This window comes from Oncorhynchus clarkii, chromosome 28 (assembly GCF_045791955.1).
Source record: "Oncorhynchus clarkii lewisi isolate Uvic-CL-2024 chromosome 28, UVic_Ocla_1.0, whole genome shotgun sequence".
Classification (NCBI taxonomy): domain Eukaryota; kingdom Metazoa; phylum Chordata; class Actinopteri; order Salmoniformes; family Salmonidae; genus Oncorhynchus; species Oncorhynchus clarkii.
In genome coordinates this window covers 26,630,073-26,656,056 of record NC_092174.1, presented here as the reverse complement: position 1 = coordinate 26,656,056, position 25,984 = coordinate 26,630,073, and the positions used below count along the sequence as shown (strand labels likewise).

The window sequence follows — 25,984 nt, the reverse complement described above, 5'->3', positions numbered from 1 at the left end:
GTGTATCTGGTTTGCATTATGGTGTTATATTCTCCCAGAAGGCCTCTCATTATGTCTACACCCATGTCCCAGACCCACAGAGAAAACAAATATTTCACTGCAAGTGTGCTTGTTGTCTGTTCTTCTCCTGTTCTGATTCTTTGTGTGGATTCTGAATGCAGTCTAATATTAAACAAACCAAGAACAGCAATGCTCAATGGAGTGTGATACTCTAATGTTGGCCCATCGCTGGGAAATTCAAACATCTAATATCTGCTCTAAAATGTTAGTGAAAATGTAATAGAGGCATTTAGGTTTACCATAATCTCTCTCGCTCTCTGAACTCACTTCTGACTCAGAATGCTCCAGTCTTATCAGCAGTTTATAGTGATAGCATGAGCTCAACTGTCTGAACACAGAACCCAGCCTCCCCCACTTCAGGCCCTATCCAAACCACATTCCTGTGGGGTTAGGGAGGAGGCCATAATGCTCTCTTAATCACCATGCTTGAATAAACTGCATGCAGAAAGAGGGGCAGAGAAAGTTGATGTACTTTCTGGTACATGATCAGGAAAGGTTTTAAATGGGCCTAACAGAATATTTGAAAGGCCTTGCCGGTCCGTCCGAGTGCACTCAAATGTTCTACTATTCATAATAATGACACAGAATACAGTGCATTCGGAAAGTATTCAGACTCCTTGACTTTTTCCACATTTTGTTACGTTACAGACTTATTCTATATTGATCAAATATTTTTTCCCCCACCCTTTCAATCTACACACAATACCCCATAGCGACAAACGCAAAAACTTTTTTAGAAAATGTTTCAAATTTATTCAAAAGAATGCTTCACCATAAGGATGGTGCCAGGTTTCCTCCAGATGTGAGGAACTGTGTGTGTGTCACGTATACTCCCTCTCCGGCCTCTAGGTCATCAGGATGCTGATTATCCTGCACACCTGTCACCATCGTCAAGCGCACGAGCTCCTCATGACACTCACCTGGACTTCATCACCTCCTTGATTATCTTCCCGATATATGTCACTCCCCTTGGATCTTTCCTCAGGTGTTATTGACTCTGTTTTCATGTCAGTGTGTTGCTTGTTTGTTGTTTTGTTTATTTATTTATTAATTAAAACACTCACTCCCTGTACTTGCTTCCCGACTCTCAGCGCACTCATTACACGGTGCCTTTCCAAATCATGTCCAATCAATTGAATTTACCACAGGTGGACTCCAAGTTGCAGAAGAATCTCAAGGATGATCAATGGAAACAGGATGCACCTGAGCTCAGTTTCGAGTCTCATAGCAAAGGGTCTGAATAATTACGTAAATAAAACATTTCTGTTTTATATTTTTAAATGTGTAAAAAAAATCTAAAAACCTGTTTTCGCTATGTCATTATTGGGTATTGTGTGTAGATTGCTGAGAATTCTTTTATTTAATACATTTTAGAACAATGTGGATGAAGTCCAAGGGCCTGAATATTTTCTGAAGGCACTGTATTCCCTGAACACGGATCAAGTTTATTTATCGTGGCTTTCAGCAGTTCAATTCATCATCATTGAGAGTATGCAATGATAGAAAGAGAGAGTTTACTCTTGGAATACATGATGTTCCTATCTTAATTCCCCTGGAACAAAATGGAGTTATAAAATACTTTGCATGATAACTGCACTAAGGATTAAATTAACATGACAAAATAGCTGTATCTGTCTACTTGCTTTAATTTTTTTAGATATAGAAAAAACAGAAACAATTATTTCAATTTTAAATCCATTGCACGGAACAGTTGATAGTTGAGAAAAAAAAGCCAAGAGGACATTCCATTGTTTTCAGACAACAATCCATTACCGATACAATGCTTCCCCCTATTGGTAACATTTGTTCACTGTGATTTCTTTCGAAATAACCAATTTGCTTAGCGTGCATGGTTCACACCAAACCACAAGCTTTGAGCAGCTGATCACATGTTAAATCACACCTCTGTACTGTTATTTTCACAGACTGAAAGAGGGTGGAGTACTAGACGAGGAATGCGTCCCGTCGTCGAGGTAGCCAATTGAGTAATCGCGGGCGGGGTACTTTTTCATAAACGAAACCGTCATTCCGATACCTGCAATGGAAGATTTAAACGGACACAATTAGGTTACTGTTGATTGGTGTAAGGATATTCCACCCACTAATCCTCGCCCTTGACAGAAACACTTATACTTCTTGTTCCTGCGTGTGGTTTCGTCACTATAGTCTTGATGTTTCGAATGGTAGTAACAAAAATGGCACGGAACTTAAATGTCAATTTATGCATCTTTTTGGTAAGTACATATGAAATGAAAGTTTTTCTGTAATTTTGACATTTGATTTGGATTTGTCAAGTTCCTTTGAGTCTATGAATGTAATTGAATTGGCAAACGTAACATTTATTTTGTGCAGTTGTGTAATATTAGAATATTATCACTGTCAAGGTGCGGCTTGTTGATACATCTACCTATGCAGACTATGTTCTTGAAAATGTAAATGTCTCATTCTTTTGGTTCCAATAATAGACAATACAAATAATATTTGTAACACAACTATCGTATGATATGCACGTTGTTAGAATGAACAATATCACTCTCATGTGTTAACTCCAGATCATCTCATGTGTGGACTCCTGCTTCATCCCCGACTCCATACAAGCAGCAGTACCTCAGACAGTACCAGTTGGGCATGTTATTTCAAAAGGTAACTGAACATTCACAAATACTCCAGTCCTGTCAAACGTTGTATGTAATTGATACTGAATGAAACAATCAATATGGTCATACACTTTTTATAACCAGTTGACATCCTTAATCATCCTTAATCATAATCACGTTATCTTGCTTAGGATAATTCATGTTGTTTTTAGTAATTGTACAGTTCATAACATTTCTTTCTCTCTCATTGTTCAGTTGATGTCGACAACTGTGACACCAAGACCTTGCATTTGACCTCTTGTGACCCGGACTTCACAGTACAGGCAGATGGAACTATAGTAACAGTTCACATCACTATGGTACCAGCCAATGGCAGGACATTCTCAGTGCAGTTTCAGGACCCCAATGGTCAGAAGAAAAACATGGATGTTTACCTTGTCCAGAACTCTAGAAAAGTAAGGTGGATTCCACATTGGCTTAGAGTAAAATATGTTGAAGATGCTAGTCCTATACTTTTTAAATAAGTACTGTATTATGTTTGTAGTGTCGTGACTTTTTGCATGTTTCAGGTATTGAAAGATGGTCTACTAAAGCGCTCCAAAAGACGTTGGAGCCCTCTGCCCTTCAACATCATAGAAAACGACGTCCCTCCATTTCCAAAGGAAGTTGATCTGGTAATGTCCTTAAAATAAGTTACAACTTCCATTACTTTCAGCACATTCTGTCTATTTGAATATGGACAATAAACCGAAGCTTTGTCCATATTTCATGTAATGTAGTCCTAACACACTCCTACATGGGCAACAGCCAAATTATCCTCTACCTGTGCTTTCAATTCTCCTTACCCATGATCCACTTTATTTCTCACTCTTTCTCACTTGTGGCTAAGGCACATTCTGTACCTGTTTGCTCCACGCCCTCACCAGATGGTACACACCCATACACACCCAACCACACCCAACCACATACATGTATACACAGGATTAGTGGGCACAGTTAATCTATTAATATAATATCCCAATGGATGTTGTGTGAGTATTCACTTTTTTAGAAGAAAATAATTACAGGCCTTTTTAACAATGAAAAGGCTTTGTCTGAATTAAATCAAATGAGCCATGTGACATTGCTACACACAAGTGTATAACATGACATTTGACATTCTTCATTTAATAAAGCAACACACTTTTGAATGTAGTTTTTATAACAAAGACATACCGGTAGTCTACACACGTTTCACACATGTACCTTGCTGTTATTGTCTGGCAATTCAAGGGGCAGAGGCTCCATGTAGGCCTAGCCTAGCAGGTGAAGTGGGATATTTCTAATCAATGCAAAATGGAATTAAAAATGTCTGAATGAAGTCACCTTAATGAGAAGAAGTAGACTACAATGAGCAACCAACAGCTAGGCTGTTTAATCCGAATGGAGTTGTTGTAGACAAGAAACTGTGCAGAAGGGAGTTGTGCTTCGAATATAGCAGTTCTGAAACATCTTTAATTGAGCCTCGCATTCTACTTAATTGCCGGCCTCAACACGTTACGGAGATAGATTAAATTACTGTATAGGAAGCTCTGGGGACAGGTTGTCTGGATATTGGAAAGACAATACATTGGCAAATGCAAACAGATTATCACCATTAGCAGACAACGGTTCTTGAGGGCTTGAACAAAAAAAAATCTGTTTGTGATTTCGTTCATGCTGGTGAACCGGCGATTGAATTATGTGGTTGCAATGTCAAAATATATTATGACACCAGGGGAGTCTTTCAAGTTGGATTTATTTGTATTTAATTTCATTTGAATATTGCAGCCCATTTGTGTAGGCTATTAGTCAGACAAACCCACTAAATTCAACATTAAATAGTGGCTGAATTTATCCTCAAGTAGACTACTTTTTTCCTCATTGTTTGGCTATGTGATGTATATTTTTTTAGAGTTCTAAATAGCAGCTAAATACAGTATATAGCTATAGATAGTACACTGCATAATGAAACAATATAGTAAGCTAGTGTTCTGAGTGTGGACTGACTGCATGTAGGCCTATTATTTGGCATTAATAGACGCACAACTTTCTATCAAAGGAGAGAGCGTGAGGGCGGCTCATGTCATGCAGGTTCAGGTAGCCTATACAGGACAGTTGTATATTCTAAAAATCAATTGGTATTTGATTAGTATTGTAAGGGAATTCTGCCCTACGTTACACAAGAGACCACAGGAAACTTCTTTGATCAGAGGTTAGTTTGTTTAATAAGGATTACAAGCCGAATTGCAACCCGGAGTATAATTACAGTTAGAATCATAATGTATAGATATAATAAAAGCAGTTGTAATACAGGCACAGTGTTTGATGATTTTGATGTTAGAACAACTGAATAACCTGTGGCCATGCAAACACCGACTATCGCGTATCTATGCCCGACTGAGGTAGCAACCTTCATTGGGCCCATAGTGTCTAACGCAATTTGTTTCCATGGTATTGTATGTTTAATGTGTTGCCCTGCCTGCCTACCAATGTTACTTGCTTTTTGTTCCTGGCATGTAGTACATTGTTGACAAAGGTCAGTAACTTCCATTTTAACATAGGGAATACCTTCTTGTCTAAGCCTTTTCATAAAGATCCTAAGGCCTAAATGTCCCCAATCTATATGTAAAGCCTTAAGTTGATATTTTTCATGGTGAATTAGTACGACCCTTCGTACTTGGACTAATTCATCCACTTCCTGGTTGCCTAATTCGTTGAAGTTTCCCTGAGCTGTTTTACTGTCCTTGGTGTGAGCTTTTTGGTGAGTTACTAAAACTTCGGCCTTGTCCATTAACTCATGGATTTTACGCCATTCTCCATCATAGAGGAGAGTTTTATTTTTTGCTCCTCTGTAGTCGTTATTTTGCCATATAGTTTTTTCTGATGTCATACCAGTGAAACAATAATAGCTATCCGCGACTACCTCAATCCTTTTAAGGTTAGAAGTGGTGCAGTGTAGCAAAGCTTCTAACACTACCATTACCTCTGCCTTTTGTGCCGTTCCCTCCATTCGGCCTCTTTTTCTAATGAGGGTGTCTCCTGTTTCTATATTTTTTATAATAAAACCCCACTCAGTGGGACCTGATTTCTCACTGCCGTCTGTAAAAACCACTATGCCTCTGGGTTTTTCTATGTTTGTGGCCTTCCTCTTTTGTACCACGGGAGGAGACCCTTCTTCCGTTTCTTGGTTTGATACAAACTACATTTCACCATTTGTCCCAACTAGTTGTGGTTACTTCCCTCAACTAGTTGTGCCCACATTTTGTTAAGTTAATTGTCCTTTATTATTATGTCCTGGCCTTGGGCTAGGGCCATTATTTTATTCCAATATATTTCCAACAGCGCCATTTTGTATGGGGCCTTTAAGGGGTTTGTTAAAACACTTAATAGTCCTTTCAGATTCTTCATTAGAGGTTAGTAGGTTACCGTCTTTAAACTGCTGTATTTTTATTTCACCTAGCTTTTCTATTATTTGATTAATATTTTTCCCGTTTCTGTTCTGACCCTCTCTATTTAGTCTGGAACATTTACAGGTTTAAAATGGTTGATTATTTTCATATCTTTTTGTTTTCCTTCCCTGAGGGTACCCACTGGTTCTCCTGGATTATTAGTCATACTGCGGTCTGCCCCGGTATCTATAAGAAAAGTCTTGCCCACTATCGGTACTTTTAAGTTTCTTTCCAGGGTTCCCGTTAACCAGTTTGCACTTTTTCATTTCCTACCAGGGTTTGCCTCTTTTCCACGTTGCATAATCTTCTCTCCTTTGAGTTTTTTCCTCCTGTGTGAGGGCTCCAAAGGCCGCTACGTCCAGGGAGGCTGGTTTTTGGGGAGCCCCCGGTTTTAACACCTGATGGTCCTGCTGCCGTATTGTCACGTGGTTTGGGGTCTTTCTTTTGCCAGGTAGTTTTACCTCCATCCTTTTGGGGTGTTTAGGGTTTATGTTGGAAGGCCGGTTTACTCTGAGCCTGTGGCCCTGCTTGGGTTTGCTGCTGGGGTTGCTGCCTTGCCCTATCTCTTCTCCCTGGTTTAGTGGGTACCCCTGCGTCTCCTGAGGTGTCCGCTCTTTGCACTGCGGCTGTCTTTTTTCTTTGACTAGCCTTTTCTAGGTTAGCCTCTCTTTGCATTATTTGCATCTATGTAAAATCCCATTCCCCTACTCCTGTGTCGGTGCCTAACTGACCTAATAAATTTGGACATGGATCCTGGACGAGCCCCCACTCTTTCACTGGTGCTCTTAGACTGACAATCCTTCAATATAGTTACGTATGTCTATGTTTAACTTCCTCTTTTAACAACTGCTGCTTTAATGGCTGTGGTTTAAAACCGGCCTTTTTCGCTTCCACATCTGCTTCCTGTTGCCGCAGCTAATACTGTCAGTACCAGATATGGTTTCTGCTTCCACATTTTGACTGTCTCACTGTCTCCCTGTTTGCACTAATGAATTTTATAGAACTCAACATTTCTATGTAGTAATCTATAAGATAATTATATAGTTCAGCTTAATTTACCCGATACTCTCAATGATCCTGGATCACAACAGATGCCATATACCCTTGTCATCTTTCTACTATTGAAAGACAAACCTTCAAATGATTAGATAAAGCCAAAACCCTGCTAAACATAGCATATGTTTTCTGTACTAATGAAATCTCTCCTTCAGGAGTCCACTGTATTTCATCTAACAATAACCTGCGTTAATCTTAAATCAGTCTCATCAATAATTGTATATATGTTGCCTAGTATGGGATCCATAGTATGGGATCCCTCCAGTAATTTACCATCCCTAGGAACTGCAGCATATTTATTTTCATAATAAATGTAATGCTTATAAAATCACTACTTTTCTACCTTCATCCTTTTTCCTTCTTTACCTTGAGGTTTTGTATAAGATTTCCTATTTAGTTATAAACTCTATAGTACTTTTCTTATTTCCTCATTTACCCGGAGGAGTTTGTATAATATTTCCTATTTAGTTATAAACTCTATAGTACTTTTCTTATTTCCTCATTTACCTTTAGGTTTTGTATAAGATTTCCTATTTAGTTATAAACTCTATAGTACTTTTCTTATTTCCTCATCCTCAAGGATTTTCTTGGTAGGTTCTCTATCTGTATATATATGATATTATCGAGCCCCACGTTGGGCACCAAGTGTTCCGGTAGGGGATTTTGCTTTAGGACCGTTAAGGTATACAAGTGATACAAGTCGTCACGTGACTCTCAGGTGACTCACAGGCCCGCCGGGCTGGCCTGGTTATGTATCCTGCCCTTTTATTCGGAGATTAGCCGTTGTGGTGCCGTCAGGCGTGTTTCGGGATCTTAGATAATATCAATCAGACTTAGAGTATTTACATTTTATAGAGTAGACACTTCACCTCGCCATTGCTCTATAGGGTTCCCAAAGAGCAGACTCTTCACCTCGCCATTGCTCTATAGGGTTCCCAAAGAGCAGACTCTTCACCTCGCCATTGCTTTATAGGGTTCCCAAAGAGCAGACTCTTCACCTCGCCATTGCTCTATAGGGTTCCCAATCAGTAGATTCTTCACCTCGCCATTGCTCTATAGGGTTTCCAAAGAGCAGACTCTTCACCTCGCCATTGCTCTATAGGGTTCCCAAAGAGCAGACTCTTCAACTCGCCATTGCTCTTATAGGGTTCCCAATCAGTAGATTCTTCACCTCGCCATTGTTCTATAGGGTTCCCAAAGAGTAGACTCTTCAACCCGCCTTGCTCTTATAGGTTTCCCAAAGAGTAGACTCTTCAACTCGCCATTGTTCTTATAGGGTTCTCAATCAGTAGACTCTTCAACTCGCCATTGCTCTTATAGGGTTCTCAATCAGTAGACTCTTCAACTCGCCATTGCTCTTATAGGGTTCTCAATCAGTAGACTCTTCAACTCGCCATTGCTCTTATAGGGTGTGCTGATCCAGCGAAGGAGGTGTCCTCAGAGCCCCTTTTTTTGTGCTACCGCATCAAAAGCAAGTGAAGAAGATAATAAACAAAAGTGAAATAAACAATAAAAATGAACAGTAAACATTACACTCACAGAAGTTCCAAAATAATAAAGACATTTCAAATGTCAAATTATGTCTATATACAGTGTTGTAACAATGTGCAAATAGTTAAATTACAAAAGGGAAAATAAATAAACATAAATATGGGTTGTATTTTCAATGGTGTTTGCTCTTCACTGGTTGCCCTTTTCTTGTGGCAACAGGTCACATCTTGCTGCTGTGATGAGTCATTGTGGTATTTCACCCAGTAGATATGGGAGTTCATCAATATTGGGTTTGTTTTCAAATTCTGTGTGGATCTGTGTAATCTGAGGGAAATATGGGTCTCTAATATTGTCATACATTTGGCACGTGCAGCTCAGTTTCCACCTCATTTTGTGGGCAGTGTGCACATAGCCTGTCTTCTCTTGAGAGCCAGGTCTGCCTATGGAGGCCTTTCTCAAAAGCAAGGCTATGCTCACTGAGTCTGTACATAGTCAAAGCTTTCCTTTAGTTTGGGTCAGTCACAGTGGTCAAGTCTTCTGCCACTATGTACTCTCTGTTTAGGGCAAAGTAGCATTCTAGTTTGCTTAGTTTTTATGTTAATTCTTTCCAATGTGTCAAGTAATTATCTTTTTGTTTTCTCATTATTTGGTTGGGTGTGTTACTGTCCTGGGGCTCTGTGGGGTCTGTTTGTGTTTCTGAAAATAGCCCCAGGACCAGCTTGCTTAGGTGATGGATTATTTATGGAAGGTTTGGGAATCGCTTCCTTTTAGGTGGTTGTAGAATTTAACGTCTCTTTTCTGGATTTTGATAATTAGCGGGTATCGGCCTAATTCTGCTCTGAATGCATTATTTGGTGTTTTATGTTGTACACAGAGGATATTTTTGCAGAATTCTGCATGCAGAGTCTCAATTTGGTGTTTATCTCATTTTGTGAATTCTTGGTTGGTGAGCGGACCCTAGACCTCACAACCATAAAGGGCAATGTGTTCTAGAACTGATTCAAGTATTTTTAACCAGATCCTAATTGGTATGTCAAATTTTATGTTCATTTTGATGGCAAGGCCCTTCTTGCCTTGTCCCTCAGCTCATTCACAGCTTTGTTGAAGTTACCTGTGGCGCTGATGTTTAGACCAAGGTATGTATTTTTTTGTGTGCTCTAGGGCAACAGTGTCTAGATGGAATCAGACGCTCATGCCAAATTGAGTCAAAGGCTTTTTTTTAAATCAACAAAGCATGAGAAGACTTTGATTTCCCCAAAGTTCCTGTTGACGCATATCCCACAGTAGTTATTGAGGTCAAATTTGTCTCCACTTTTGTGGATTTTTTTGTGGATTGGGGTGATCAGTCTTTGGTTCCAAATATTGGGAAAGATGCCAGAGCTAAAAATGATGTTAAACCCAATTAGGCCGTCATTGTAAGTAAGAATTTGTTTTTAACTGACTTGCCTAGTTAAATAAAGGTTAAATACATTTAAAAAAAATGTTGTCTGAATATTTTATAATTTCATTGAGGATACCATCAACACCACAGGCCTTTTGGGTTGGAGGGTTTGTATTTTGTTCTTTAGTTCATTCAATGTAATTGGATAATTCAGTGGGTTCTGGTAGTCTTTGATAGTTGATTCTATGGTTTGTATTTGATCATGTATATGTTTTTGCTGTTTGTTCTGTGTTATAGGGACAAAATGATTGGAGATGTGGTTTACCCATACATCAGCGTTTTGGATAGATAACTCTTCGTGTTGTTGTTTGTTTAGTGTTTTCCTATTTTTCCAGAAGTGGTTAGAGTCTATGGATTCTTCAATTACATTGAGCTGATTTCTGACGTGCTCTTCCTTCATTTTCCGTACTGTATTTCTGTATTGTTTTAGTGATTCACCATAGTGAAAGCGTAGACTCAGGTTTTCTGTGTCTCTACATTTTGCAAAACAGAAATGGTCATACCCGCCTAGCAAGTAAAAGGTCTAAAGCATTATAATTGTTGACTAAGTGTTCCTAAGGCTGTGTCAAAAGACCGATTACTGGCAAAATATTAGAATTGGGCTGCCTGTGTAAACACTAGGGATGGGTTTTAGAAATATTTTCACTATTCAAATAATATCATGATTTTTGGAGAGGATATAGAAATACATGTGTGCTTTCTGTGAAACCTTTGAGAAAAGTTATTCTAAACAGCACTTGTTTGCTTCGCGATTCGGGAGAGCTGCAGCAGGGCGTGGGAAGGGCTGCGGTCAATGTGTGTGAGATGGGAGGTAGGAAGATCAGACCTATGCCCCTCCTGCCAAAAGGGCCTCGACATGGAAGTCACACATACGCCCAGGCTGTGATCAGAAAAACAGGCCCAACCCCCCCACTCTTACACTAGCCCAAGCCAGTGACATGTACCAGATGCTCAGCAGGCTCTGCTCACACTTACTGGTCTGAGGCCAAACCATACGACTAACAATAATGGCAAATGGTGTGATAAAGATTGCAAAAACCAAGGAAAGAAATTGAGAAACATATCCAACCAAAAACATATCATTACTGTACAATTTTCTAACCCGAATGATTATCCCACTGCTTGTTGAAGCTTGACCACAGATACTATTTGATTGTTTTCTGGTCTAGGTTGCATCTGATTCTTCTGCCGCATACAAGGTGTACTACACCCTCAGTGGGCCTGGTGTGACAGAGGACCCTGTGGGTGTGTTTAGTGTGGTAAAGGAAACTGGGATGCTGAAGGTCCACAGAGCTGTTGACCGCGAGGTTACCCCTCAGTTTATAGTGAGTAGTAGACAACAATTATTGCTTTATTGCTTTATTATTTAATAATTGATTAATTGATTATCTATGATGATAAAACATGACATCTTTTTTTTCAGTTTCAAGCCAGAGTGTTTGACAGATACACCAACCAGGAGACAGACTTACCATTACCCATCACAGTGAATGTAGAAGATGTAAATGACAATGCACCAACTTTCACTGGACAACTGCAGTTTACTGTGCTGGAACAAAGCAAAACAGGTGAGAAACATACAGCTGAAGTAAGAAATACCAGAGTGCCTTTAGCCTCTGTAATACAGTACATAGAAAAAGTGCCATATGTTTCACGAATTAGTACATTTACAGATACATTTGTCACACATCCAGACATTCATTTGAAACTGGAACTTGTGGATATGAACTAATAGCCTGTGTGTTGTGATGTGTTCCATTGCAGGTACCGTTGTGGGGAAGGTGAATGCCATAGACAAAGACGAGCCTGGTACAGACCACACTAAGATCAGGTACTCCCTCCTCTCTGGGACCAACCTGTTCTACATCAACCCAGAGACAGGAGTCATCAGCACCAAAACAGACACTCTTGACAGAGAGGTGAGAGTTAGTCTCCTCTTCGTACTTTCAAAATATCTCACTTAGTTTTCCAGGGTTCCACATTGGTGACCACTGCTATCATTGTTTGAATTATTCATGTTTTAATATACACTGAGTGCACAGAACATTAGGAACACTTGCTCTGTCCCTGACATAGACTGACCAGGTGAATCCAGGTGAAAGCTACAATCCCTTGTTGAAGTCACCTGTTACATCCACTTCAATCAGTGTAGATGAAGATGAGGAGACAGGTTAAAGAAGAATTGTTAAGCCTTGAGACAATTGAGACATGGATTGCGTGTATGTGCCATTCAGAGGGTGAATGAGCAAGACAAAATATTTCAGTGCCTTTGAACAGGGTATGGTAGTAGGTGCCAGGTTCACCCGTTTGAGTGTGTCAAGAACAGCAACAGGGTTGGATGTTTCAACAGTTTCCAGTGTGTATCAAGAATGTTCCACCACCCAAAGGACATCCAGTCGACTTGACACAAATGTGGGAAGCTTTGGAGTCAACATGGACCAGAATCCCTGTGGAACGCTTTCAATACCTTGTAGAGTCCATGCCCCAATGAATTGAGGCTGTTCTGAAGGCAAAATAGGTGCAACTCAATATTGGGAAGGTGTTCCTAATGTTTTGTGCACTCAGTGTATATTTGAACTAAATGTATATTTGGGGATTTTGTTTTTCAGGTGAACGACAAACATTTTGTGACAGTGGACATCAGAGACATGAATGGCGCTCTGAATGGTCTATCAAACACGGCTACAGCCACAATAGTTGTGGGAGATATCAACGACAACCCTCCCACTTTTAAAAAGACATCTGTAAGGAAAAAATAATAATCTTGAATATTATTTTTTTTACAGTAATGACAATTTTATATCGCAGTTTATTTGGCAGCAAAACAATAGTTATGGTGAAAATGTGCTATATTTTGTTTGCTATAGAGTATGGATATTCAATATACCTCAGTCAGATAATTGAACATGCTGCTTTCCTCTTGCAGTATAATGTGAGTGTTATGGAGAACCAAGAGAAAGGCCTCATCCTCAGAATCCCTATTGAAGACAAGGACTTAATTAACACACCAAACTGGAACTCTGAGTTCATCATCACCAAGGGGAACGAAAATGGGAACTTCAGGATGGAAAGAGACCCAAAAACAAATGAAGGACTAATTTACCTAACAAAGGTGAGTTGGTACTCACAATTAACCTATATTTTTGATCTGATCTTGACTTTCATAATTATTTTTAAAATAAGGCAAATTATCCCATAACATAAAGAGAGTCAAAATCTTGAAACAAAATACTTTTTTACTCTTATTTACGCTTGTACAATGACAATGTCATTGATGGCTGATAGTCCAATAATAATGCAATAAAATGACACTCCTTGTCTTCGCTGTGTCACCAGCCTCTAGACTACGAGAAGACCAAGAACCTAAAGCTGGATGTGATGGCCCGTAACCAGGCTGAGCTGAGTGGGACCAATGCCAAGTGGGTGTCCATCCCTGTGGATGTCACAGTGGGGGACGTGGACGAGGGACCAGAGTTCACTGCCCCCATCGTACGATTTACTGTCCAGGAGAATACTCCAAACGACACCCTGATCGGAACATACACTGCTGTAGACCCAGAGACCAAGAGCAGCGCTGGCATCAAGTAAGATCTTAGTTTACCTCAATGTCATACTTTATTAGCCTGGTTCCAGATCTGTTTGTGCTGTCTTGCCATATGACCATAGGAGATGGCATATTGTCTGACCATATTGATAATGGTCATAGTAATAATATGATGTTTCAATAGAAAATAGAGGTACTGTGAAATTGTTATTTTTTATTTTTTTTAATTTAACATTTATTTAACCAGGTAAGCTAGTTGAGAATAAGTTCTCATTTGCAACTGCGACCTGGCCAAGATAAAGCATAGCAGTTTGACACATACAACAACACAGAGTTACACATGGAATGAACAAGACATACAGTCAATAATACAGTAGAAAAAAAGAAAACAAAGTCTATATACAGTGAGTGCAAATAAGGTAAAATAAGGGAGTTAAGGCAATAAATAGGCCATGGTTGCGAAGTAATAACTATGGCAATTAAACACTGGAATGGTAGATGTGCAAAAGATGGATGTGCAAGTAGAGATACTGTGGTGCAAAAGGAGCAAAATAAATAAAGTATGGGAATGAGGTAGATAGATGGGCTGTATACAGATGGGCTATGAACAGGTGCAGTGATCCGTGAGCTGCTCTGACAGCTGGTTCTTAAAGCTAGTGAGGGAGATGGGAATCTCCAGCTTCAGTGATTTTTGCAGTTCGTTCCAGTCAGTGGCAGCAGAGAACTGGAAGGAAAGGCGACCAAAGGAGGAATTGGCTTTGGGGGTGACCAGTGAGATATACCTGCTGGAGCGCGTGCTACGAGTGGGTGCTGCTATGGTGACCAGCGAGCTGAGATAAGGTGGGGCTTTACCTAGCAGAGACTTGTAGATAACCTGTAGCCAGTGGGTTTGGCGACGAGTATGAAGCGAGGGCCAGCCAACGAGAGCGTATAGGTCACAGTGGTGAGTAGTGTATGGGGCTTTGGTGGCAAAACGGATGGCACTGTGATAGACTACATCCAGTTTGCTGAGTAGAGTGTTGGAGGATATTTTATAGATGACATCATCGAAGTCAAGGATCGATAGGATGGTCAGTTTTACGCGGGTATGTTTGGCAGCATGAGTGAAGGAAGCTTTGTTGCGAAATAGGAAGCCGATTCTAGATTTAATTTTTGATTGGAGATGCTTAATGTGAGTCTGGAAGGAGAGTTTACAGTCTAGCCAGACACCTAGGTATTTGTAGTTATCCACGTATTCTAAGTCAGAGCCGTCCAGAGTAGTGATGCTGGATGGGCGGGTGGGCCGGTGCGGGCAATGATCGGTTGGATAGCATGCATTTAGTTTTATTTGCGTTTAAGAGCAGTTGGAGGCCACGGAAGGAGAGTTGTATGGCATTGAAGCTCATCTGGAGATTAGTTAACACAGTGTCCAAAGAAGGGCCAGAAGTATACAAAATGGTGTCATCTGCGTAGAGGTGGATCAGAGAATCACCAGCAGCAAGAGCGACATCATTGATGTATACAGAGAAGAGAGTCGGCCCGAAAATTGAACCCTGTGACACCCCCATAGAGACTACCAGAGGTCCGGACAACAGGCCCTCCGATTTGACACACTGAGCTCTATCAGATATGGAAGTAGTTGGTGAACCAGGCGAGGCAATCATTTGAGAAACCAAGGCTGTTGAGTCTGCCAATAAGAATGTGGAGATTTACAGAATCAAAAGCCTTGGCCAGGTCGATGAATACAGCTGCACAGTAATGTCTCTTATCGATGGCGGTTATGATATCGTTAAGGACCTTGAGCGTGGCTGAGGTGCACCCATGACCAGCTCGGAAACCAGATTGCATAGCGGAGAAGGTACGATGTGATTCAAAATGGTCAGTAATCTGTTCGTTAACTTGGCTTTCGAAGACCTTAGAGATGCAGGGTAGGATAGATATAGGTGTGTAGCAGTTTGGGTCTAGAGTGTCTCCCCCTTTGAAGAGGAGGATGACCGTGGCAGCTTTCCAATCTTTGGGAATCTCAGACGATACGAAAGATAGGTTGAACAGGCTAGTAATAGGGGTTGCAACAATTTCGGCAAATCATTTTTAGAAAGAGAGGGTCCAGATTGTCTGGCCTGGCTGATTTGTAGGGGTCCATATTTTTCATCTCTTTCAAAATATCAGCTATCTGGATATGGGTGAAGGAGAAATGGTGGGGGCTTGGGCGGGTTGCTGTGGAGGGTGCCGGGCAGTTGACCGGGGTAGGGGTAGCCAGGTGGAAAGCATGGCCAGTCGTAGAGAAATGCTTATTGAAATTCTCAATTATAGTGGATTTGTCGGTTGTAACAGTGTTTCCTAGCCTCAGAGCAGTGGGTAGCTGGGAAGAGGTGCTCTTATTCTCCATGGACTTTACAGTATCCCAGAACTTTTTTGAGTTTGTACTGCAGGATGCAAATTTCTGTTTAAAAAATCTAGCCTTAGCTTTCCTAACTGCCTGTGTATATTGGTTCCTAACTTCCCTGAAAAGTTGCATATCACGGGGGCTATTCGATTCGAATGCAGAACACCACAGGATGGTTTTGTGCTGGTCAAGGGCAGACAGTTCTGGAGTGAACCAAGGGCTATATCTATTCCTGGTTCTACATTTTTTGAATGGGGCATGCCTATTTAAGATGGTGAGGAAGGCACTTTTAAAGAATAACCAGGCATCCTCTACTGCCGGGATGAGGTCAATGTCATTCCAGGATACCCCGGCCAGGTCGATTAGAAAGGCCTGCTCGCAGAAGTTTTTTAGGGAGCGTTTGACAGTGATGAGGGGTGGTCGTTTGCTCGCAGACCCATTACGGATGCAGGCAATGAGCCATTGATCGCTGAGATCTTGGTTGAAAACAGCAGAGGTGTATTTGGAGGGTGAGTTAGTTAGGATGATATCTATGAGGGTGCCCGTGTTTACGGATTTGGGGTTATATCTGGTAGGTTAATTGATAAGTTGTGTGAGATTGAGGGCATCAAGTTTAGATTGTAGTATGGCCTGTTAAGCATGTCCCAGTTTAGGTCACCTAGCAGCACGAGCTCAGAAGACAGATGGGGGGCAATCAAATCACATATGGTGTCGGGGGCACAGCTGGGGGCAGAGGGTGGTCCATAGCAAGCGGCAACGGTGAGAGACTTGTTTCTGAAAAGGTTAATTTTTAGAAGTAGAAGCTCAAATTGTTTGGGTACAGACCTGGATAGTAAGACAGAAGTCTGCAGGTTATATTTGCAGTAAATTGCAACACTTCCCCCTTTGGCAGTTCTATCTTGTCGGAAAATGTTATAGTTAGGAATGGAAATTTCAAGGTTTTTGGTGGTCTTCCTAAGCCAGGATTCAGAGACGGCTAGGACATCCGGATTGGTGGAGTGTGCTAGGGCAGTGAATAAAACAAACTTAGGGAGGAGGCTTCTAATGTTAACATGCATGAAAATATGGTATGCCATGTTTTTTTTCTCTCTCCAGCACTTGATGGCAGAATTGCACCATGATGCTCATGAATGCTTTAATACCGTCTTCTCTCGCTCTGTTCCCTCTCAGGTATTACAAGGTCTCAGACCCGGCTTCATGGATCAATGTCGACGAAAGCACTGGACAGCTGAAGATCGCCAACACAATCGACAGGGAGTCCCACTTCGTAGTGGATGGTGTTTACAACGTCACTATGAAAGCTGTGGATGCCAGTAAGTAGATGTTGTTACACATTGTCTCCTATGTGTATTTATTCCATTTCTGTGTAGTCAAATATGCATCACTATTTGCATGATCTTAACTCATCTATTGCTTTAAAAACTTTGGGCCTGGTAGCATAAAACATATTAAGTGTTTCCTTTAAGGATTTAACCTTACCTGAGGGAATTGTTTAAAGGCATTGCATAGAGCCCCTCAAATGTTTTCCTTTAGTAAGGGCATACTTAAGGGGTTTTACCCCAGAGTTTCTAAACCCAGAGGCGCACCATCACGAGACTTCCGGTCACTCTTCCAAAACAGACTAAACAGACCAGGCCGGAGATTGGGCTTTGAGATGTCAATGAGTGAAATGAAAAATTCTTCCTTAGTTGCTAATTTTCTCTATCTAAAGGCACAACCTAGATTCGAGCCAGTGTCTTAAGTAGTTGAACATGTTATTACTCCAACCTCATGAGTGGCAAACTGACACGCTTTCATTTGAGTCAAAAACAACTTTATATCGAAGGAATGCCTTTGCTGTGACTGCCTGCACATGCGCAGTTCGGTGCGAGACGACCGTTAGGCCCGACGAAGTGTTTCTGAGCATGCGGTTAAATAGCCAACGTCGCCATTACATCGCCTGCATGTGTGATCGGGGGATTTCTGGGTTTACAGTAGTTTGAAAGCATGTATGGCAGAATAAGTCTATGGTTACCATGGAGACGACCACTGGCTGAATGTCTCGTCAAAGAGATCACGTTTATTTTAAGAGATCGCAAAATAAAACAACATTCAAGGCAGGAGAAACAAATTGATTCAGAAGATAATAAAACATGTTTCTTGTAGATTTTTTCTCAACTTGTTTCTATTACTTTCTAGCATGTCAAGCTAACTTACAGAGTACGCAGCTGGCTACAGTGCCTTCAGATATTATTCATACCCCTTGACATATTCCACATTTTGTTGTGTTAGACTGATTTTAAAAATGTATTTTAAAAAAATGTGAAAAAAAGTGAAAACATGTTTTGGATATATATTTGCTAATTTATAGAAAATTACATCTCTAATTTACATAAGTATTCACACCCATGAGTCAGTACAGGTTAGAATCACCTTTGGCAGCGATTACAGCTGTGAGTCTTTCTGGGTAAGTCTTTAAGAGCTTTGCACACCTAGATTATACAATATTTGCACATTATTATTTTTTAAATTCAAGTTCTGTCAAATTGGTTGTTGGTCATTGCTAGACAGACATTTTCAAGTCTTGCCATAGATCTTCATGCTGATTTAAGTCAGGATGTAAGTGTGGAATATTTTTTATTCTGTACAGGCTGTCTTTTCACTCTGCAATTTAGGTTAGTATTGTGGAGTAAATACATTGTTGTTGATACATCCTAAGTTTTCTCCTATCACAGCCATTAAGTTATCACAGCCATTAATCTCCCCGTGTCCCCCCCCAAAAAAAAATTCTGGGGCTGCCTCTCGTGCACTCTTCCTCGAGCCAACTCCTCGTAGCATCGCCGCTCAGCTTTGGCTGCCTCCAGCTCCTCTTTAGGACGACGATACTCTCCCGGCTGTGCCCATGGTCCCTTGCCATCCAAGATTTCCTCCCATGTTCAGGAGTCCATTCCTCCACGCTGCTTGGTCCTTTGGTGGTGGGTAGTTCTGTAACGGTTGTCGTTGGTGGACCAAGGTGCAGCGTGGTACGTGTTCATGATATTTTAATTACACTGAACACTAGAACAAAAATAACTAAATGGAACAAACAAAAAACAGTCCTGTCTGGTACAGAGACGCAGACAGAAAACAACTACCCACAAACACAGGTGGGAACAGGCTACCAAAGTATGGTTCTCAATCAGAGACAACGAAAGACAGCTGCCTCTAATTGGGAACCATACCAGGCCAACACAGAAATACAAAACATAGAACAAAACATTGAATGCCCACCCCAACTCACACCCTGACCAAACCAAAATAGAGACATAAAAAAGGAACTAAGGTCAGGACGTGACAGGAGGCTTGGCTTGAAGCGCTGGGCATCTTGTTATGACATGCATTATCTGAATTAGGCCCACAGAATGGAACTTTGAATGTCTTTCATCTTCCGAGAGTTGGCTTTATGTTGGTCAAAGCGCGTGTGTGTGTAGAGCAGCACCAGAACCCTAACCCTAACCCTAACCCTTCAAATTAAAACACATCTTACCTTTTTGTAGGTAATAAATCCAATGTTAAACGTGATCACTATAGTATCCTCAACTAGCATTGAAAAAGTTAATCAGCGCCCGGAGAACAGTGGAGTTAACTGCCTTGCTCAGGGGCAAAACGACAGAGTTTTAGCTCAGGGATTTGATCCAGACACCTTTCGGTTACTGGCCCAAAACTCCTAACCACCTGCCTATTAACCGGTTTGACTAGATTGAATGATGCTTACTGTACATATCCATAGTTAATGAAGCACGTATGGGTCCTGATGGGCACCCTTTTCCCCTTAATTTAAGGGGAAAATAACTTAAGATGTGTTATGCAACCGGCCCCAGGGACCTAGTTATATCCTCCCAGCTAATAGCATGCTAATCCTGCATTTGCTTTCTCTCACTGCCTCTATCACTGTAACAAGTATTAACACTCTATATCAAGGAAGAGACTAAGCATCATAATTATAGCTAACAACACCACTGTGCCCTATTCCATTTCCTCAAGATCTCCTTTTACTGACATGTTGATATGGGAGTGCGTTTGCACAACTTGAATTACACCACAGAGGATGAGAGGTTGTCGTCGTCTTTACGCCTTGACTGATGTTACCTAATACATAACACATTCTGGTGTTAGCTTCAACCACCCCCTCCACTCTCGCCAATGTTCGATTTATGTTCACACACAACACAATAACTCTTTGTGTGTTGTTTAAGAGACAGGATGATGAGTATAATAGTCCATCTGTAACACCTGGAGTGATCACGTCATTGAGGTCCATGACATTGTGTTACTCGGTTCTATTCCAGATGTGCTGATGTGCTTTTTTTGGTCATATGCTATCTACTGGCCCTTATCTCTGTTTTGCATTTATAACGACTGGGAAAACATCAGTACTGTGTGCCATCTGTAACTGAACTTTCAAGTTTTCCCATTTATTGCTATGTGTGATAGTGAATAGATTGGAAATCTGACTCACTCAAGCTCTCACAATAAAAATCAGCGTTATCTTGTTTCTTACATATGTCTCCTTTCTCCTAGGTCGGAAGACAGGTACAGGGACGGTGATTATTCAAGTGGAAGACATGAACGACCACATCCCAGACATCCTCTCTAAAGACCTGGTGTTGTGTGAGAAGGATGGGGGAGAGATGGGCTCTGTGTTGGTGGTAGCAGAAGATAAGGACCAAGCTCCCTTCTCCGCCCCCTTCAGCTTCAAACTGGGAGAGAAGCATGATGACAAATGGGCTGTGAAGCCACTTAACAGTATGAAAATGATTCCTACCTCCTGACTCCATTGCATCTCTATATTAATTGATGTCTTGCAAATGTGATTGAAAAAGTGATGCAGTTATTTAATGGGAAGAAGTCCATAAATGTACAATTTATAAATTATAATGACTAGTCAGTGTCATACATTCTTGAATACAACTTTAAAGCCGAAATACTCTCTAGAGAAGCAACCTCAACAGAGCCACGTTGCACAGCACCTGTTAACTGACATTCTTTAGTGACATTTTTTCTTAGAGCCAGGAGTTTTAGTCCTTATAGTATAATCTCACCTGGAAATCTAGTACACAAACTCCTGTCCCTAACGACAGTGTATTTCCTCGTCAGGCACTGCAGTGATGTTGGCGCAAACTAAGGAGCTCCCCACCGGCCTATACACTGTCCCCCTGATGGTGGTGGACCTGCAGGGCTTTGGAAGTACCCAGACTGTGACGGTCCGGATCTGCCGCTGCAGGAACGGAGCGTGTCTGGCCCAACAGAACTCCACATCTTTGGGGGTGTGGGGCATCCTGGCCATGTTGCTCGGTCTGGCTTTGCTACTTCTACTCTGTGAGTCTCCACTGGGCTATTCATTCATTCATATTATTTATGTAGCTCTGACAGGTTGGTGTCAAAGCAAATAATAAGATAGGACAACATATAAAACTGATGAGAGATTAGAAATTGAATGGTGAAGTCTTAAATAGCTGACATCAGCTAGTATGGCTGTATTCCTTAACAAATGACTCGTGTGTCTTGTCCATCTGACAGCCTTGTTGTTGCAGTGCCACTCACACACTTTCTTGTTGGTTCTTTATCGCAGGTATCCTTTGTGCATTCGTGTGTGTGACGAAGAATGAGAAAATGGAGCTGGAGGATATGGGAGACAGTGGTGGTATCCTGCTGACGTCTAACATTGAGGCCCTAGGGGATGCAGTGGTAAGGCTGTGATATTGAAAGTATTACAAACACATTTCTCATGGTCATGAAATCAAAGCAGATTTCAGATCCTTGTTTGTATTCATATGTTTTTTATGTCTCCTCTTTAGGATTCAAATCTCATCATTGTTCCAAAGTCTGGGATTGACCGTTCAGTGAAGGGATCCGTGATTGACATGGGGTGGGCTGGAGCTAAGGACTTGGGTAAGATGGGAGGAGACCTGGGCACTCAACAGCAGTCCGGCAGCAGCGTCATTGTGACCGATATGCAGAACGGCTTCTCTGACCGATACAACGGCAGTCAATACGGTGGACAAAATGGAGGTGGACAATATGGTGTAGATCAATATGGTGGCGGACAATATGCCAGTGGCAATATGACTTTTGACAACACACGTTTCATGAAGATCAACTGGCAAACCAACAGGCTGTTTCTACAACAGGTAAAACAACTCAAACAATGTCAATGTGTTTACTTTAGTCTGAGTAAACAGACCGCCTTTTCTCTAAGGTTTAATATAGTTCTTACTATTGGTGAAAGCCTAGACAATTCCAATGTGTAATGTTGGCTTACTTATTGGCTAAACCCTTGGCTTCTGTGTCAGCTTTCATGTATCTCGTCTGGTTGGTGAAAGGTTTGTCTGTTCTCAGTGTAATATCCTGTGGAAGGAAGTAATATCACCTACTCTAATATCTTCCTCCCCCCTTCGGGCTAGTCCTTGTCTGCTCCCTATGGACTAATAACAACATGCATTCTCCTCTCTCCACCTCATATTTTACCCTGTCTGCTACCATGTCCCTCCTGTCTCGTATCATGTTTACCTGGTCTACCTTTTCTTTGCAGAAGTTGGCTTACCTAGGGACGGAAGAGGAGGGACGGTACGCCGATGACATCATCCACGCGTACGGCTTCGAGGGGGTGGGGTCTTCAGCTGGCTCGGTGGGCTGCTGCAGTGACCAAGTCAACCAGGAAGACCTGGACTTCCTGAACACACTGGGGCCAAAGTTCAAGGTGTTAGCTGAGGTCTGCACTAACAAATGAACCAGGAAGATCTATTGCAATATTGTTTTTACTATAGAAAGTGTTCTCTCATGTTTGTTTTTTGTTGATAATTATGAATTATCAGAGGGTTGGCATGCTATTATTATCAAGGGTGATACAAAACATTGAGTCAGTCATCACACTGAATTGCTCAAACTGTTTGTTGGTTAGAGCCTTTTTGCACTCGAAAGTACTATGTATTGTAAATAGTGTACATTTAGTGATTTAAGTGCCAAAGATAAGATTTTTTTTTTGTAAAATATGGTAAAAGTTTCAGTGTTGTAGAATCAAATGTTTGTTTATGAGATGCTGTAAAAACAGTACTTGAATGTTAGATAAGATGAGATTTTTCTAATTACCTATGAACTGAATGGGGTACAAACATTACTAAATAAAGTCTATATTTCTCTTTCAATGTTGGATAACCTGAATAATTACACCTTGCACTTATTGTCCTAGCTATATTTTGTACCATTGTACGTTCTGTACAAGTCAACACATGATAATGAAATAAGTAGAGTGAATATGACCATCTAAAGCAGACTGTATGCAATCCAATCATTTTTTCAAGACTGTTTGTGTGAGATTCTAAATGGCATTTCTCATCACTTTTTAGCCATCAAAGAGTAAAACTGCCTTGTCGATTAGGCTACATTGGGTCTTCCATGTTGAATTTGTCACACAATTCAATTGTCCGTCCAATTCATTTTATTCTTATGGTTGATTGGTGGCAGAAAAAGCCTTGTGTTTAGACTAGAATAGAATGTTCTGGGTACTTCTGTTTACAGTAGAAGGTGCTTCTGTTTAGAATATAAAGTTCTGGGTGCTTCCGTTGGGAATAGGAAGTTATTGGTGCTTCTGTTTAGAATAGAAGTTTAAAATATATTTTTTTTAGGATACATGTGAAATATTTAAAATTGGCCAAATATAACAGTACCAGTCAAAAGTTTGGACACCAACTCATTCAAGGTTTTTTTTTCTTTATTTTTTTTACTATTTTCTACATTGTAGAATAATAGTGAAGACATCAAAACTATAAATAACACATATGGAATCATGTAGTAACCATAAAAGTGTTAAACAAATTCTTCAAAGTAACCACCCTTTTGCCTTGACAGCTTTGCACACTCTTAGCATTCTCTCAACCAGCTTTATGAGGATTGCTTTTCCTACAGTCTTGATTGAGTTCCCACATATGCTGAGCACTTGTTGGCTGCTGTTCCTTCACTTCCTTCACTCTTCATCTCAATTGGTCTGAGGTCGGGTGATTGTGGAGGCCAGGTCAACTGATGCAGCACTCCATCACTCTCCTTTGCTAAATAGCCCTTACACAGCCTGGAGGTGTGTTTTGGGTCATTTTCCTGTTGAAAAACAAATGACAGTCCCACTAAGCGCAAACCAGATGGGATGCCGTATTGCTGCAGAATTCTGTGGTAGCCATGCTGGACAATGACCCAAAACAGTGCCTTGAATTCTAAATAAATTACTGACAGCGTCACCAGAAAAGCACCATCACACCTCCTCCATGCTTCACAGTGGGAATCTCACATGTGGAGATCACCCATTCAGCTACTCTGTGTCTCACAAAGACACATGTTACGGATACCATTATCCTGTGTGTGTGTGTATCCTGTGTGTGTTTCTTTTCTCTCCTTCTCCCCTCACAGGTTAAAATCATTACTCCCCAATCAGTCAACAATCAATCATCAATCTGAAGACACACCTCCTCCTGTTTCCTACCCTATCACAGTTCTTTCCCCATGGTTTAAAAACCCCATCATTTGTTTGCTCTAGAGCTCAATCTCTTTGTAAATGCCATGTTTGTAGATCTCTGTTCTTCATAGATTTCAGTAGCTCAATCTCTCTGTAAATGCCATGTATGTAGATTGCTCTGTTACTCTCTCTCTTTGTGTCTTAACCTCTCCTTTTGTTTGAGCACCTCCATAGCACTTTGTCATCACCTGTGAGTATTGTTTTTGGTTATGGTGTTTGTATTTGATTGCTGGTGGGAAAAGGGGAAACCAAGACAAGTCGCCCATGGGCATACACTACCCGTAGGTGAACTTTGTTAAATACACTAGTTAGAACTGGGCGGACCACCCACTGTATTTTTGGTTAGTTAGTTAGCTGTTAAAATAGGCTAGTCTAGCTTAGGGGTGTTTTGAATACTTGTTTCTTTCCTTGGGTCCAGCTCAGCCCCTTTTCCTGCTCCCCCCATTACCGTGTGTTTTCAAATAAACCTTGAGTTTGACGGTAGATTTCAGTTGTCCTGGTTATTACGTTCACACTTTTACTTTGTCACAATTATAATTTGCATGAGTTATGTTACGCGTCTCATTACCATCCCCCCCTAGACTGTCGGGCCAAAAGGGATTCGTAACACACAACAGTTGGAACCAAAAATCTCAAATTGGACTCATCAGACCAAAGGACAGATTTCCACTGCTCTAATGTCCATTGCTTGTGTTTCTTGCCCCAACAAGTCTCTTCTTATTATTAATGTCCTTTAGTAGTGGTTTCTTTACAGTAATTTGACCATGAAGGCCTGATTCACGTAGTCTCCTCTGAACAGTTCATGTTGAGATGTGTCTGTTACTTGAACTCTGTGAAGCATTTATTTGGACAGCAATCTGAGTTGCAGTTAACTCTAATGAACGTATCCTCTGCAGCAGAGGTAACTCTGGGTCTTTCTTTCCTGTGGCTGTCCTCATAAGAGCCAGTTTCATCACAGAGCTTGATGGTTTTTGCGACTGCACTTCAAGAAACTTTCAAAGTTCTTGAAATGTTCCAGATTGCCTGACCTTCATGTCTTAAAGTAATGACGGACTGTCGTTTCTCTTTGCTTTTTTGAGCTGTTCTTGCCATAATATGGACTTGGTATTTTACCAAATAGGGTTATCTTCTGTATACCACCACTACCTTGCCACAACACAACCGATTGGCTCAAACGCATTAAGAAGGAAAGAAATTCCACAAATGAACTTTTAACAAGGCACACCTGCTAATTGAAATGCATTCCAGGTGACTACCCCATGAAGCTTAAGGTGGTTACTTTTTAAGAATCTCAAATATAAAATATTTTTGGATTTGACATTTGTTTAACACATTTTTGGTTACTACATGACTACATTTCATAGTTTTGATGTTCTTATACAATGTTGGAAATAGTAAAAATAAAGAAACCCTTGAATCAGGTGTGTCAATTTTTGACT

General features: G+C 40.8%; 1 protein-coding gene across 1 annotated transcript; it reads left to right on the top strand.

Moving 5' to 3' along the window:
- Nucleotides 1-1,969: 1,969 nt before the first annotated feature.
- Nucleotides 1,970-25,965, top strand: LOC139386951 (desmocollin 2-like protein). The gene is made up of 16 exons (XM_071132856.1): nucleotides 1,970-2,294; nucleotides 2,613-2,703; nucleotides 2,913-3,112; nucleotides 3,227-3,331; nucleotides 11,285-11,440; nucleotides 11,539-11,683; nucleotides 11,880-12,034; nucleotides 12,725-12,859; nucleotides 13,042-13,227; nucleotides 13,452-13,699; nucleotides 17,195-17,337; nucleotides 20,564-20,788; nucleotides 21,140-21,361; nucleotides 21,615-21,730; nucleotides 21,841-22,173; nucleotides 22,575-25,965. The coding sequence occupies exons 1-16, from the start codon at nucleotides 2,232-2,234 to the stop codon at nucleotides 22,770-22,772; spliced, it is 2,721 nt and encodes a 906-aa protein (XP_070988957.1). The 5' UTR covers nucleotides 1,970-2,231; the 3' UTR covers nucleotides 22,773-25,965.
- The last annotated feature ends 19 nt before the right edge of the window (nucleotides 25,966-25,984 follow it).